The 16,156-nt window shown below is 41.6% G+C and overlaps 1 protein-coding gene across 9 annotated transcripts in view; it reads left to right on the top strand.

Annotated features, from left to right (window-relative positions):
- The window catches only part of meis2a (Meis homeobox 2a), a 250,098-nt gene that overhangs the window by 160,690 nt on the left and 73,252 nt on the right, over positions 1-16,156 (top strand). For all 9 annotated transcript variants that reach the window (XM_061896042.1, XM_061896044.1, XM_061896045.1 and 6 more), the window contains exon 9: positions 10,046-10,122. In XM_061896042.1, the coding sequence (XP_061752026.1) occupies positions 10,046-10,122 (77 nt within the window). The remainder of the gene's footprint in view (positions 1-10,045; positions 10,123-16,156) is intronic.

Genomic DNA, 16,156 nt, shown 5'->3' on the forward strand with positions numbered 1-16,156 from the left:
ATGATGGGGTCTGAGAGGCTGGGAAAGCCTTAATACAATGTAAATGACCCACTCCCATTTCCAATCTTGGCCGCTCCTCCATGTCATGTTCACTGTTTGTCTTCTGCACGTGTGCGGGCGTGAGCGTATTTGCCAGCAGGTCATGTGGCCGAGGTTCAAGCTAATGTGAAAATACCAAGAAGCACGGAAGCCATGGAGGATGCGCACCCTGAATTTACCATGAATTGATTAACGTGGACCCCTGACTTAAACAAGTTGAAAAACGTATTCGGGTGTTACCATTTAGTTGTCAATTGTACGTAATATGTACTGAATTGTGCATTCTACTAATAAAAGTATCAATCAACAACAAAAAAAACCCGATGTTGCTTGCGTACACACTCCAACAAACTACTACTTGTAGAGCCCATCCTGCACCCTCTTTCACTAGTGCAAGTAAGATGTATATATTTCCATACTTTTTATTGGTGTGATACTACCCTTATACTATTTTAATCAAACTCCAACAAATTTGATGCACCTTTTGGACAAAATTGATTTAACGAGAAAGAAATTGTCAGGCTTACTAATGACAGTTTGTCTTTTTTATTTTTCCTCTGCATTTGTCTGTTTCCTCTGTGTTTAGTATCTCCTGTCTTTAGTTCCTGTCTAGTGCTCTTATTTTGTCAGCTTCCTGTCTTGTTCCCTGAGTGCTGTGTTCCCTGGTCACACCTGTTGCCAATCAGCCCGCTCCTAATTGTACCCTCTTCGTCTTGTGTCAGTTGCTGGCTCATTGTATTGTCATTTGTATTGTCGGTGCCTCATGTCACTCTTGTGTCTTTGCTACCTGTCGTGTCTGGCATCATTTCAGCTATTACCTGTCGTGCTACATCTTGTCCTGGTCGTCGTAGCGGTAAGCTGTTTTTGTTAACCATTAGCTATTTCCAGTTTTTCTGTTTGTTATCCTCTAGCTTCCATGCTAAAGTTCCTTTTTGTTTTTCTAGCTCCCAGTGCTAGCTCTCTTAGTTTGTTATTCCGCCCACATGCGCGCTTTTGGTTTGAACCCTTTGTTTGATTTTGTCTTAGTATCTTTATTAAATCATGTTTGCTCACTCCATGCCTGCCTCCATCTCTGCATCTTGGGGTTCGACACTAAATACCTCTGACAGAAATTGCTCAATTATTTTTTTTTTTAGTACAAAAATCCAACCGCGCTTTTTGCTACTATTTCCTCCAGGGATCGAACCCGGTTTGTCTGCCTTGCATGAATGCTGCGCGCCATGGAGGACGGTAACGATATGGAGCTATAGTATGTGACCCAGCAGGAATGGGCTTGGCACGTTTGCGGTTGAATTTAATTTGGAGCGCCCTGTCATAAATCAACTGAGACTGTACATCAATCATTCAATCAATGTTTGTTTATATAGACCTAAATCACAACTGTCTCAAAAGGCTGCACTAGCTTAAAGGACATCCTCTGTTCAGAGCCCACATCAGGGCAAGGAAAAACTCCACCCACCCACAATGAGAAACCTTGGAGTGGATCGCAGATGTGGGTGTGCCTCCCCCCCCCCAGGGGAGACCAGTGCCAGGGATGTCGAGGGGGTCTAGCCTAATATTGTGAAAGTCCAGTCCATAGTGGATCTAACATAATAGTGAGAGTCCAGTCCATAGTGGATCTAACATAATAGTGAGAGTCCAGTCCATAGTGGATCTAACATAATAGTGAGAGTCCAGTCCATAGTGGATCTAACATAATAGTGAGAGTCCAGTCCATAGTGGATCTAACATAATAGTGAGAGTCCAGTCCATAGTGGTTTTAACATAATAGTGAGAGTCCAGTCCATAGTGGATCTAACATAATAGTGAGAGTCCAGTCCATAGTGGTTTTAATATGATAGTGAGAGTCCAGTCCATAGTGGATCTAACATTCCATAGTACTGGAGCCAGAATAGAAAACGCTCTATAGCCCGCAGACTTTTTCGGGGGGCTCTGGGAATCACCAATAAGCCGGAGTTCTTTGAACGCAGATTTATTGCCGGTATTATATAATGACTGTTAGTCGGTAAGACCTACAGTCATACTACTAATAATACATTTAAAAATAAAATAACAATAATGAATGAATCAAACATTCAAGCTTTGAAGTAGCAAGAGAAAGTGCATGCATAAAAACGTTAATTATTGCTCAGTTTGCTACACTGATTCGCTTTAACACTGAATATGTGGAAGTAGTGTCAAAGCGCTTTGAGTACCTTGAAGGTAGAAAAGCGCTATACAAGTACAACCCATTTATCATTTAATATGGAACATGCAACCCTTATATAACTTAATAGTGCAAAATCAACTTTGAAAAAACAAATGAAAAAACATAAATTGTATATTAAATAAAATTCTAACTAAAAAATGAATGCCTCTTTTCTATTTGCAGCCCTCTGAGGTAATCATCAACATTAACTTTTTCCGCAGGCTAATAAAATTGAAAATAAGATAACAATGCGCTGGTAGCGGGGGGGGGGGGGGGGGGTGGGGGGGTGTATTGTAGCGTCTCGGAAGAGTTAGTGCCGCATGGGGCTCTGGGTATTTATTCTGTTGTGTTTATGTTGTGTTATGGTGCGGATGTTCTCCCGAAATGTGTTTTTCATTTTTGTTTGGTGTGGGTTCACAGTGTGGCGCATATTTGTAACAGTGTTAAAGTTGTTTATACGGCCACCCTCAGTGTGACCTGTATGGCAGTTGACCAAGTATGCATTGCATTCACTTGTGTGTGTATGTGTGTGTGTGTGTGTGTGTGTGTGTGTGTGTGTGTGTGTGTGTGTGTGTGTGTGTGTGTGTGTGGAAGCTGCATATATTATGTGACTGGTCCGGCACGCTGTTTGTATGGAGGAAAAGCGGACGTGACGGCAGGTTAAAGGTGCCTTTAGGGTTCGCAGCCAATATTGTTATCCAGGTGGAAAATGGGGGATAATCGGGAGAATAGTTGCCCAGGGAGATTTTCGGGAGTGGCACTGAACTTCGGGAGTCTCCCGGTAAAATCGGGAGGATTGGCAAGTATGAGTATTAGCGGTGAATGCTCTAATGCTCTAATGTTAATTTGAAATTGCCTCAAGGGCCAAATGAAATTACACGGTGGGCCAAATTTGGCCCGCGGGCCAGAGTTTGACACCCATGTCATAGTGGTTTGTGTCGTGGTTTGTGCAGCCCTTTGAGACACTAGTGATTTAGGGCTATATAAGTAAACATTGATTGATTGATTGAGCTTTATTCCTAAACCGTTCTTTTCTGTCATCCCATTTGCAGTGATTTCACACACAAAATGAATGAACTTTAGCAGGAAATGTAAATTGTTTTGCAAAGTAGGGAACATTTAGGAAATAATTGCCTCCAAGTATCGAATTCTCAGTGTCATGTTTAAACAGGTATGTCTTGTTAGTTTGGGATCTTACAGCCATCAAAAAGTTATGTATCTAATAATGTAATAGTGTTGGGAAAATTGGCAAAATTGTATTTTTTTTGGTTGTTGTGCGTCATAAAAACATAATATAATGCTTTGTAATATTTTCTGGTACATTCTTATTAGACCACGAACACACACCCGCATGCTATGAAGGAGCTCTGTCTTCCCGAGCCAACGGCTTGTCATCACCCGGCAATCCAACATTTCTATTACGCTGTCGGTAATTTAACATATCAGCATCAGATTAATCCCGCTGTGCAGGCGGCTTTTATTATCTCTTGTGAGTCTTGTTTGTTAATTGAGCGCATTCCTCAAACTCATCATGCTTTTTATTTCCTAAAGAACAGTCCTTTTTGGCTTATAGGAGCTGCATTACAGTAATGTAAACAAAGACCTAAAATAATGTTTTTTTCTACTTTTTTATGTTTCATTTTTTTATTAGGCACTCTTTGTGACCTTGCATGAGGGGGAAAAAGGCTAGAGGGTAAAAAAAAAAATTGAAAGTTAAGACGTGGAGTTGTTTTGTTTGAATGGGAGAAATGTTAATGGAGCTTAAAACCACCTGAAAACAGAGGAGGATTTAAGTGTCATCTTTGAAAAGAAATTCTTGTGGGTGTGTGCTGGTTTTTAGGTGTCAAGTCTATGAATATTTCTGTGTGTGTTTGTGGAGAAACGCACAACATTGTCTCATTTGTTTCATGTGCGTGCGCTCGACTTCTAATCTGGCCCTTAAAGACATCTGTCAGCGGCGATCACTGTTGTTTTGTCATGCTTCATGGCTGGGCAGCCCAAAGCCTGCCTTTGTATACGTCAGCTCGCCTTCCCTCCATAGGAGACGACATCAGCAACGTCACCGCGGCCGGCGGCGCTCTTGCGAGACCATTTTCCCAGGTAGAAACGTCTCCACTGACTGCGGACCGGCGACTGCTGCATTCAAATGAATGACGCCGCCATATATAAACATCTTTGTTTCTAATACTTCCGTGAATTTGATTTAAAATGAATCCCTGCATTTAAAGGCCTACTGAAATGAGATTTTCTTATTTAAACGGGGATAGCAGGTCCATGGGGCTTCACGGTGGCAGAGGGGTTAGTGCGTCTGCCTCACAATACGAAGGTCCTGCAGTCCTGGGTTCAATTCCAGGCTGAGGATCTTTCTGTGTGGAGTTTGCATGTTCTCCCCGTGAATGCGTGGGTTCCCTCCGGGTACTCCGGCTTCCTCCCACCTCCAAAGACATGCACCTGGGGATAGGTTGATTGGCAACACTAAATTGGCCCTAGTGTGTGAATGTGAGTGTGAATGTTATTTGTCTATCTGTGTTGGCCCTGCGATGAGGTGGCGACTTGTCCAGGGTGTACCCCGCCTTCCGCCCGATTGTAGCTGAGATAGGCGCCAATGCCCCCCGCGACCCCGAAAGGGAATAAGCGGTAGAAAATGGATGGATGGATGGATGGATAGCAGGTCCATTCTATGTGTCATACTTGAGCATTTCGCGATATTGCCATATTTTTGCTGAAAGGATTTAGTAGAGAACATCCACGAGAAAGTTCACAACTTTTGGTCTCTAACAAAACAGCCTTGTCTTTACCGGAAGTAGCAGACGATGACGTCACCCGTGTGAGGGCTACTCACGTCCGTACATTGTTTATAATGGGAGCCTCCAACAAAAAGAGCTATTCGGACCGAGAAAACGACAATTTCCCCATTAATTTGAGCGAGGATGAAAGATTCGTGGCTGAGGATATTGATAGCGAAGGACTAGAAAAAATAATAAATAAATAAATAGTTTAAAAAAAAAAAGGCGATTGCATTGTGAGTGATTCAGATGTTTTTAGACACATTTACTAGGGTAATTCTGGGAAATCCCTTATCTTTCTATTGTGTTGCTAGTGTTTTAGTGAGTTAAATAGTACCTGATAGTCGGAGGGGTGTGTCCGCGGGCGTGTTGACGCCAGTCTCTGAGGGAATTAGTCACGACAGACTTAGAAAAATGCCATCCATTTCCTACCACTTGTCCCGTTCGGGGTCGCTGGAGCCTATCTCAGCTGCATTCGGGCGGAAGCTGTTGTACACCCTGGACAAGTCGCCACCTCATCGCAGAACTTGGAAATAAAAATGTTCTTTAATATTTATTAGCCACACCTAACTATAAGCGGCAGATATATACCGGTACGAAAGATTGTGTAAATGTTAATTTATGTATGTTAATTTATGTATCATAATTGTTTCCAAATGGTACCTGTCACAGGGCAGTAAAACGGGGGATCAAACAAAACAGAGGTCATCGTCATGGACCCACCAGCTGCGGAAGCGATCTCTCCAATCGGCTAACCAGACTCAATAACTCCGCGCTGACGTTTTAGTGGATTTACAAAGCTTAAACAATACACAATGAATGCCAATGTAACTTAATAATACTTACACAGACATTTGTAAACATGTTGACATATTCACTAACTCAAACAACGCTAGCTTGATTACAGTACCATACTTTATAACTGCTATATGGATCTTTACAAATTGTTGTGGAAAAGGGTGGAGTGCCATCTCCGGGTTGGGGAGGAGACCCTGCCCCAAGTGGAGGAGTTCAAGTACCTAGGAGTCTTGTTCACGAGTGGGGGAAGAGTAGATCGTGAGATCGACAGGCGGATCGGTGCGGCGTCTTCAGTAATGCGGACGTTGTACCGATCCGTTGTGGTGAAGAAGGAGCTGAGCCGGAAGGCAAAGCTCTCAATTTACCGGTCGATCTACGTTCCCATCCTCACCTATGGTCATGAGCTTTTGGTCATGACCGAAAGGATAAGATCACGGGTACAAGCGGCCGAAATGAGTTTCCTCCGCCGTATGGCGGGGCTCTCCCTTAGAGATAGGGTGAGAAGCTCTGCCATCCGGGAGGAACTCAAAGTAAAGCATCCACATCGAGAGGAGCCAGATGAGGTGGTTCGGGCTTCTGGTCAGGATGCCACCCGAACGCCTCCCGAGGGAGGTGTTTAGGGCACGTCCAACCAGTAGGAGGCCACGGGGAAGACCCAGGACACGTTGGGAAGACTATGTCTCCCGGCTGGCCTGGGAACGCCTCGGGATCCCCCGGGAAGAGCTAGACGTAGTGGCTGGGGAGAGGGAAGTCTGGGCTTCCCTGCTTGGGCTGTTGCCCCCGCGACCCGACCTCGGATAAGCGGAAGAAGATGGATGGATGGTTGTGGAAAGGTTATGTTTGACTCCCGGAAACCATTTAATATAAGCGTAGATAAAAAAAATTATAAATTGTGACTCTTGGAAAAGTCCTGTTTAAGTGTTTTGCCTACAGCAGTGATTCTCAACCTTTCTTCAGTGATGTGAATTTGTTTTAATTCAAGTACCCCCTAATCAGAGCAAAGCATTTTTGGTTGAAAAAAAGAGATAAATAAGTAAAATACAGCACTATGTCCTCCGTTTCTGATTTATTACATTGTATAACAGTGCAAAATATTGCTCATTTGTAGTGGTCTTTCTTGAACTATATGGAAAAAAAGACATACAAATAACTAAAAACTTGTTGAAAAATAAACAAATGATTCAATTATAAATAATTTCTACACATTGAAGTAACCATCAACGTAAAGTGCCCTCTTTGGGGATTCATGAACTTAATTCTCAACATTTCTTCACAAAAAAATACATCTTTAACATCAATATTTATGGAACATGTCCAGAAAAAATCTAGCTGTCAACACTGAATATTGCATTGTTGCATTTATTTTCACAGTTTATGAACTTACATTCATATTTTGTTGAAGCATTATTCAATAAATATATTTATAAATGATTTATGAATTGTTGCTACTTTTAGAATATTTAAAAAAAAATCTCACGTACCCCTCGGCATACCTTCAAGTACCCCCAGGGGTACACATACCCCCATTTGAGAACCACTGGCCTACAGTATGCACTGCTGCAGATACAGTAAATACATATGTTGTTTATGTTGTTTGTGCATGGGAGGGAAAGAGGCTTTAGGAAGGTTGACACTTTTGACAAACTTGTTTGGCCAGCTCTGACAGGTTTAGTTCAATTGTGTGTGTGTGTGTGTGTGCTTATGATGGGTGGGTGGATGCATGCTTTGCTATACTGTGCTGAGGGAGTGGCGGGTGTTGGGTATAGGTCATGTATAAGGTGTGGCGTAATGGAGAAAGTCATAGGACTTCAGCACTCATTTTTGAATGCTTGCAAGATTTGATTGGCTAAATGTCCGATTGGTACAATTAAAGAATATTTCACACTGAAAAACGGAGAATCCTGAAATAATGGACTGAAGTAACTTTTTAACTTTCTGATACAAGTAATAGGCGATTTGGATATTGACCCGTTACGACAATTGTGACAATCATTGGTACTTTAACTTTATTTTGTAGTCTTGAGTTTGAGTTTATTTGGAACATGCAAGCATACAACATGATGGATCACAATTTCCAGTTTCTCTTTTCAACATGTTCGAAAAGGAGTAGGAATAAGCAGATCTTATTTAATCCTACGAAATGTTTTAATCCTACGAAATGTTTTATTCACTTCCTGTTTTTTTATATTACTTCACCAATATAAATTGGTGAAGTAATTTATATTTCATATGATGAGATAAGGGCTTCACGGTGACAGAGGGGTTAGCTCGTCTGCCTCACAATACAAAGTTCCTGCAGTCCTGGGTTCAAATCCAGGCTCGGGATCTTTCTGTGTGGAGTTTGCATGTTCTCCCCGTGACTGCGTGGGTTCCCTCCGGGTACTCCGGCTTCCTCCCACTTCCAAAGACATGCACCTGGGGATAGGTTGATTGGCAACACTAAATTGGCCCTAGTGTGTGAATGTGAGTGTGAATGTTGTCTGTCTATCTGTGTTGGCCCTGCGATGAGGTGGCGACTTGTCCAGGGTGTACCCCGCCTTCTGCCCGATTGTAGCCAGCGCCCCCCGCGACCCCAAAAGGGAATAAGCGGTAGGAAATGGATGGATGGATGATGTGATAGGTAAGATTATTTTGAGGATGGATTAAATACATTCAGAATGTTCATCATGGTTCTTCTTCTTTGTACTTTATAAGCACTTTAAGTTTGAAGAGTTTCTAGAAGTGGATCATATTGGTACATAGTTTGATTGTTTTGCTTAATCCATTCCTTAAATTAATTTATGGAATGGATAAAGTGTGGAATGTTAGAAAATACTTGATCAAGTAAAATTACTCAAGACAGTAATGGTAGGTATGAAAAACACTGACCTATTTATTAATAACAGTCTGGAATTGACTTATGCTATATTTAATGAAATTGAAGTGGCCAAAATAATTTATTAGGCTCAGCTCACGACGCAGTAAGTTGAAGTTGATGCGGACACAATTGATACTGGATACTTTCTAATAAGCTTCTGCTTTAGAGACTTTGTATGTGTAAGTAAAATTCAACTAGAATTATTTAATCTTGTTTTTGTTGACAAATGTCATGTTTTAGACTGCAATATTGTTCAATTAATTAAGGACTTTTTTTTATGTATGTCTGGTAGTGGTGCTAAAAATAATCAATTCACATCTGAATCATAATTCTTAATTGTTCAAAGTCTATGTGGATTCATAATTTTCAAACATTGAATGTTTTAAAAGTATGTATGTAATGTATGTATGTATGTATGTATGTATGTATGTATATATATATACATATATAATGTATGTATGTGTGTGTGGGAAAAATCACAAGACTAGTTCATCTCTATAGAACTGTTTCATGAGGGATCCCTGAATCGTCAGGAAAATTAGATTTTTTTTCGTCAGAGAAAAAAATAAATAAAAATACAATTAAAATCTCCTGACGATTGAGGGAACCCCTCATGAAACAGTTCTGTAGAGTTGAACTAGTCTTGTGATTTTTCCCACACACACATATATTGTGCTCTACCACGGAATCGAGCATTATTTTCTGGATAATCAAATTTATATATATATATATATATATTTAATTATACTTTTAAAAAGGCCATTTAATGCAATCTGTGCTGCTTCATTTTAATGATTCTACTTTGTTTTAATATTGTGAGATTTTGCTTCCCTAATGCCTAGCTTGTGTGCTATTCTGTGCTTAACTGTTGAGTAGCTGCAAGCTCCTCGTAGCCTGTAGTCTAACATGCTAACCTTTTGTACTGTAAATCCTTTCACTAAAAAGCAGAAAAAAAACAACCTTTTGTTCTTCTTGGAGGACATTTACTGTATTTTCCGGGCTATGCGGCACACCGGTAATTAAGCCAGACCCACCAACATTTCATGGTTCAAAGCTGTGGAAAAAAGTAACATCTTGTAGTCTGAAATTTTAGTGTATTTTTTGCATTAGTTTTTAACCCTTTTTTGGACTGATGTCCAATTTCATTACCCATAATACTCTCCAATGAAACAAACATAATTTGCTATTTATTGCGGCACCTGATTACTAACCCAGAACATGAACATAATTTCGGCCAAAGACAAAAAGTACGCAAAATGACACGCGATACGGACTTAATGACCCTTCGATTTTGTGTGGTCCAAAAGCTCGTCTTGTGAGGTTCCCTCAAAGTCCCAGGTGCACACGGCTAATGGTTGTCTTTTCCTCTTTTCTCAGCACCCGTACCCGTCTGAAGAGCAGAAGAAGCAGCTAGCCCAGGACACGGGGCTCACCATCCTACAAGTAAACAACTGGTGAGTCCACATTTGTTACATGTGAGGATGTTTTGGGTATTTTGAGTAAAAAAAAAACCCACCGGAGCCCCCACAAAAAGAAGACACCAGCGCCTGCCGTCCTCTATCCTGGTATATACGGTGGATTAAGGTAGCCAGGCCGGCGAGGGGCTCTTTGTAGACGGCTTAGCACATAACTGGGGGTGGTGGATTAAATAAAATGATCACAGAAGCAAAGAAATGATACAGGAATTACTTATCAAAATACTAGCCACGTTTTTTTTATTTATTTTTTTTATCTGCAGCTTAATTTGGCCGCGTACTTTCTCAGGGTGATGTTCAGATTAATTGAAGTGACAGGCTCCTTTCAGCGGCACGGGAAGGTATTTGCACGGATTTCAGGTCTTACACAAACTTAATTATATGGAACCCCATTTTATCATTTTAATTCCGTGTAGCGGGGAGCGTCTATTTACAAATGACAAGTCTGCGCCTTTTATTGGCGGCTTTCCTTAATATATTTATCAAAGCGGGTTCATTTACAAAGTGCTCTATCTGCCGGGTACAGGCGGGCCCACATTAAGCGAGCTTTTACGTTTTATCAGAGGCGCAGGCCGACAAGCCACCCGAGGGTCAATTGATTTTTTTTTTTTTTAATCATTTTTTGTCTACTCTCTCTCGTCTCATTTTTCAGGGATCACAATGAGAAACATGCCTGGAGAATTAGCTCGGTTTGTCAGCCTTATCTATCAGAACCTCCCCCACCATCACGCCCCCCCCAACCCCTTTATTCGCTCGCAGCCAAAGGGGGAAGTCAAGCTACTTAAATTGGCCACAGGAACCCGCCGTTATCAGGCTTTAATGCACCCTACAGTGTGGATAGCATTTCAATTACACCGGTAAGCAAAGATTAGCCGCCTGTTTTCATGCTTCGTGCCGCCGTCTCGGCCCGGCGACGCCGCGCACCTTACCTACAGGAGCAGAAAATTGAGTTGCCTTGCCCGTGTCATGGTGATTAATACGGAAAGACTACGCTAACCTGACAGGGGGGAACAGACATATAGCGATGGCTTTATCTATTTAGAAGGAGCGCCTCGGTGCTAACGTGCCACGTTTCACCTGGAGAGATCCTGCAGGATCACACAATCCCAAAGTGCCTTTTAACGCGTTTCTGTGCAATCAGTTCATTTATTGACAATTGCTACTTGTCAGCCAGCGACAATTGCTTTCAACACAAAAGGGCAATGTTGTCTCGCCGGTGTTGCTGCTTTTTTACCACCCGAGAAAGGGGGGGAAATTTGCCGGCTCAGCAGATTCTTGTTTATTGCATTTCCACCTACGATTTACGGACCCCTCGTTGTACGATTCCATCCATCCATCCATCCGTTTTCTACCGCCTGTCCCGTTTGGGGTCGCTGGAGCCTATCTCAGCTGCATCCGGGCAGAAAGCGGGGTTCACCCTAGACAAGTCGCCACCTCATCACAGGGCCAACACAGATGGACAGACAACATTAAAGGCCTACTGAAACCCACTACTACCCACCACGCAGTCTGATAGTTTATATATCAATGATGAAATATTAACTTTGCAACACATGCCAATACGGCCTTTTTAGTTTACCAAATTACAATTTTAAATTTCCCGCTGAGTTTCTTGTTGAAAACGTCGCGGAATGATGACGCGTGCGCGTGACGTCACGGACTGTCAGGAAATGTTAGCGCAGGACCACTTACGGCTAAAAGTTGTCTCTTTTCATCGCGCAATTAGACAGTATTCTGGACATCTGTGTTGCTGAATCTTTTGCAACTTGTTCAATTAATAATGGAGAAGTCAAAGTAGAAAGATGGAGTTGGGAAGCTCTAGCCCAGAGGTCGGGAACCTTTTTGGCTGAGAGAGCCAAGAAGCCAAATATTTTAAAATGCATTTCTGTAAGAGCCAGATAATATTTTTTGTAATAACATTGTTATTCTGAAGCTAACTGTGGAGGGGGGTGTGGCCTGCGGGCCTGCATCTAAGCGGGGTGTTGCCAGGATCGGCCTCGAAATCAGCGACAGGTGCGTAGATGGCCCATCTGGGCCTTGATATCTAATCACCTGCCGCTCGGTAATAACCAGCAGCCAGGAGGAGGGACGGGGTTGGAGCTGGAGCCAAAGCAGAAGCAAGGACGAAAGACAAAAAGACAATTGCTGGAAAGCAACTGAGAGACTTATTGAAAAATAAAACAAAATTTTAACCCTGAAACAGGCTCTCATGTCGGTGCTTGGTGGTCTGAAGAACCCCCAGGAGGGCAAGCCTCACACTAACCAAAAATAAATAAATAACTTCCTACCATTAAAGCAACTTCTTAAACAGGTGCGGTAGACAACGGATGGATGGATTAAAAATGCATGAGAATGTTTTATATTTTGAACATTATTTTTAACACTGTGATTACAAGTGGAATTATTCATTACTTATCGTGTTGAGCAATGTCAGCTCAGATTTATCCGAGAGCCTGATGCAGTCATCAAAAGAGCCACATCTGGCTCGCGAGCCATAGGTTCCCTACCCCTGCCTTAAACGAATAATTATTTAGCCTAAGCCCCGTTTCAGCCACACGAAATCATTGTTTAAGATTCCCCTCTTTGGAAAAATTTTTACACGGGTAAGTCAGCCGTGTAATTCTTGAATCTCCGGCTCTTAGCTTTGTATGGACTCATTGATCGTTTACAAAGTGAGTTCGGAGGGGAAGTGACACCAGAAAGATCTGGCTCATGAGCCATAGGTTCCCTACCCCTGCTTTAGCCTTTAGCCACACAAACACACGGTGATTCCTTGTTTAAAATTCCCGGAGGTGAAGCTTTACCATGGATCAGAGCGGTCAAGCGAACATGGTTCCCGACCACTTGTCAACCGGCAGGTTTCGGTGAGAAAATTGTGTTAAAAAGTCGCCTCTTACCAGAGATCTATGGAGTTTGCGCCGTCCTTGTATCTGCCGTCGACTTTCCTCAGACACTGGCCTCAAGACACCCGTGGACACACCCCTCCGATTATCAGGTACTATCTAATCTCACTAAAACACTAGCAAGACAATAGAAAGATAAGGGATTTCCCAGAATTATCCTAGTAAATGTGTCTAAAAACATCTGAATCTGTCCCAATACAATCCCCCTTTTTTTTTTTTACTTTATTTTAATTTTATTTTTTTCTAGTCCTTCGCTACCAATATCATCATGCACGAATCTTTCATCCTCGCTCAAATTAATTGGGAAATTGTCGTTTTCTCGGTCCGAATAGCTCTTGCTGCTGGAGGCTCCCATTAAAAACAATGTGAGAACGTGAGGAGCCCTCACCCTTCTGACGTCATCGTCCGCGACTTCCGGTAAAGGCAGGGCTTTTTTATCAGCACCAAAAGTTGCAAACTTTATCGTCGATGTTCTCTACTAAATCCTTTCAACAAAAATATGGCAATATCGCAAAATGATCAAGTATGACACACAGAATGGACCTGCTATCCCCGTTTAAATAAGAACATCTCATTTCAGTTGGCCTTTCACACTCACATTCACACACTAGGGCCAATTTAGTGTTGCCAATCAACCTATCCCCAGGTGCATGTCTTTGGAAGTGGGAGGAAGCCGGAGTACCCGGAGGGAACCCACGCATTCACGGGGAGAACATGCAAACTCCACACAGATTGCCTGGGATTGAACCCAGGACAACTCAGGACCTTTGTATTGTGGATTATTTTATTTTTATTTACAAACCAGGGACGGAGTATAAATCTTAGGTCTGTGAATCTTTGGGTGTCCCACGATTCGATTCAATATCGATTTTTGGGGTCGCGATTCGATTATAAATCGATTTTTTTCGATTCAACGCGATTCTCGATTATTTTTCCAATTCAAAACGATTCTGTATTCATTCAATACTTAGGATTTCAGCAGGTTCTACCCCAGTCTGCTGACATGCTAGCAGAGTAGTAGATTTAAACAAAAAAAAAAAAAGCTTTTATAATTGTAAAGGACAATGTTTTATCAACTGATTGCAGTAATGTCAATTTGTTTTAACTATTAAACGAACCAAAAATATGACTTATTTTATCCTTGTGGAAACATTGGACACAGTGTGTTGTCAAGCTTATGAGATGCGATGCAAGTGTAAGCCACTGTGACACTCTTGTTTTTTTTTATTTTTTATAAATGTCTAATGATAGTGTCAATAAGGGATTTTTAATCACTGCTATGCTGAAATTATAACTAATATTGATACTGTTGTTAATAATATTCATTTTTGTTTCACTACTTTTGGTTTGTTCTGTGTCGTGTTTGTGTCTCCTCTCAATTGCTCTGTTTATTGCAGTTCTGAGTGTTGCTGGGTCAGGTTTGGTTTTGGAACCGAATTGCATTGTTATGGTATTGCTGTGGATTGTTTTGTTGGATTGATTTGATTAAAAAAAATTGATTTTTTAAAAATGAGAATCGATTCTGAATCGCACAACGTGAGAAATCGAATCGATTTTTTCCCACAACCCTCGCAACCATCCTTTTTCCAAGCTGTTTATATTACGCACAAACGTTTCAATTCCACACCTTACATGCGATCCGCCTTTACTTTTGCTTTGTCTAGTCTTTGCTCGGATAGTAGTCCGACGGGCCGAAATTCTTGTTAAAAATAAAAGCTCTTCAAATTCCTGACTAGGCCCTGGCATTGTTCTGCGCTTGCCTTTGAAGCATAGGCCGCTGCCAACGTGACGGGCCAAAGACAGATACAGAGAGAGACACACACAGGACTGGGTTGGGGGGTTGGGGTGGGGGGGGGGGGGGGGATTTACATAGTCGCCGTCTTCGGTTTCCATCGCCCCCCCCCTCAGAGGGAAGGATGTGCTGAATCAGGGCTTTGTCCTCAGGTTCACAGTTGTGAGGGCACAAGGCTGCTCTGTGGCAGCGCATCCTCCCTTTTTTTTTTACTTTTTTTTTACCTGCAGCTCACCTGCACTACCTTGAAACCGTTTGTCTGGCTCCTTTAGCCGCTATCTCCCGTCTGCATCATTAGCTAACAGCCTCACCTGTTTGTTGGCATTAGCCGGTTCCAGTGTTAATAAAGAACACAAGGTTGGGTTAAAGTCCACTATTTGACGGCTACTTGCTCGTGCTCTTAATGGCAGCGTCTGTGTGCTCACTTTGTGTGTTCTAATGGCCGCTCTCTCGCACTGTTGACAGAAATTATGACTGCAGTGCACACCACCAAAAACACTTGGCTTACCTGTCTTTTTAGTCGAATTAGCGGATAGCTGCAGACGAACTCTTGAGATTCTGTCGACCATTCAGCTGTTTTCTGTTTTTTTTTTTAAGGGGAACATTATCACAATTTCAGAAGGGTTTCAGAAAAAAATACGGTAACACTTTAGTATCGGAAACATATTCACCATTAATTAGTTGCTTATTAACATGCAAAGTAGTAACATATTGGCTCTTAAAGGGGAACATTATCACCAGACCTATGTAAGCGTCAATATATACCTTGATGTTGCAGAAAAAAGAACATATATTTTTTGAACCGATTTCCGAACTCTAAATTTGATACTGTTGATAATATTCATTTTTGTTTCACTACTTTTGGTTTGTTCTGTGTCGTGTTTGTGTCTCCTCTCAATTGCTCTGTTTATTTGATTGATTGATTGATTGATTGATTGATACTTTTATTAGTAGATTGCACAGTACAGTACATATTCCGTACATTTGACCACTAAATGGTAACACCCGAATAAGTTTTTCAACTTGTTTAAGTCGGGGTCCACGTTAATCAATTCATGGTACAAATATATACTATCAACATAATACAGTCATCACACAAGTTAATCATCATAGTATGTACATTGAATTATTTACATTATTTACAATCCGGGGGGTGGGATGAGGAGCTTTGGTTGATATCAGAACTTCAGTCATCAACAATTGCATCAACAGAGAAATGTGGACATTGAAACAGTGTAGGTCTTATTTAGTAGGATATGTACAGCCAGTAGAGAACATAATGAGTTCAGATAGCATAAGAACAAGTATATACATTAGA

This window comes from Nerophis ophidion, linkage group LG03, assembly GCF_033978795.1.
Source record: "Nerophis ophidion isolate RoL-2023_Sa linkage group LG03, RoL_Noph_v1.0, whole genome shotgun sequence".
In the NCBI taxonomy this organism is placed as follows: Eukaryota; Metazoa; Chordata; class Actinopteri; order Syngnathiformes; family Syngnathidae; genus Nerophis; species Nerophis ophidion.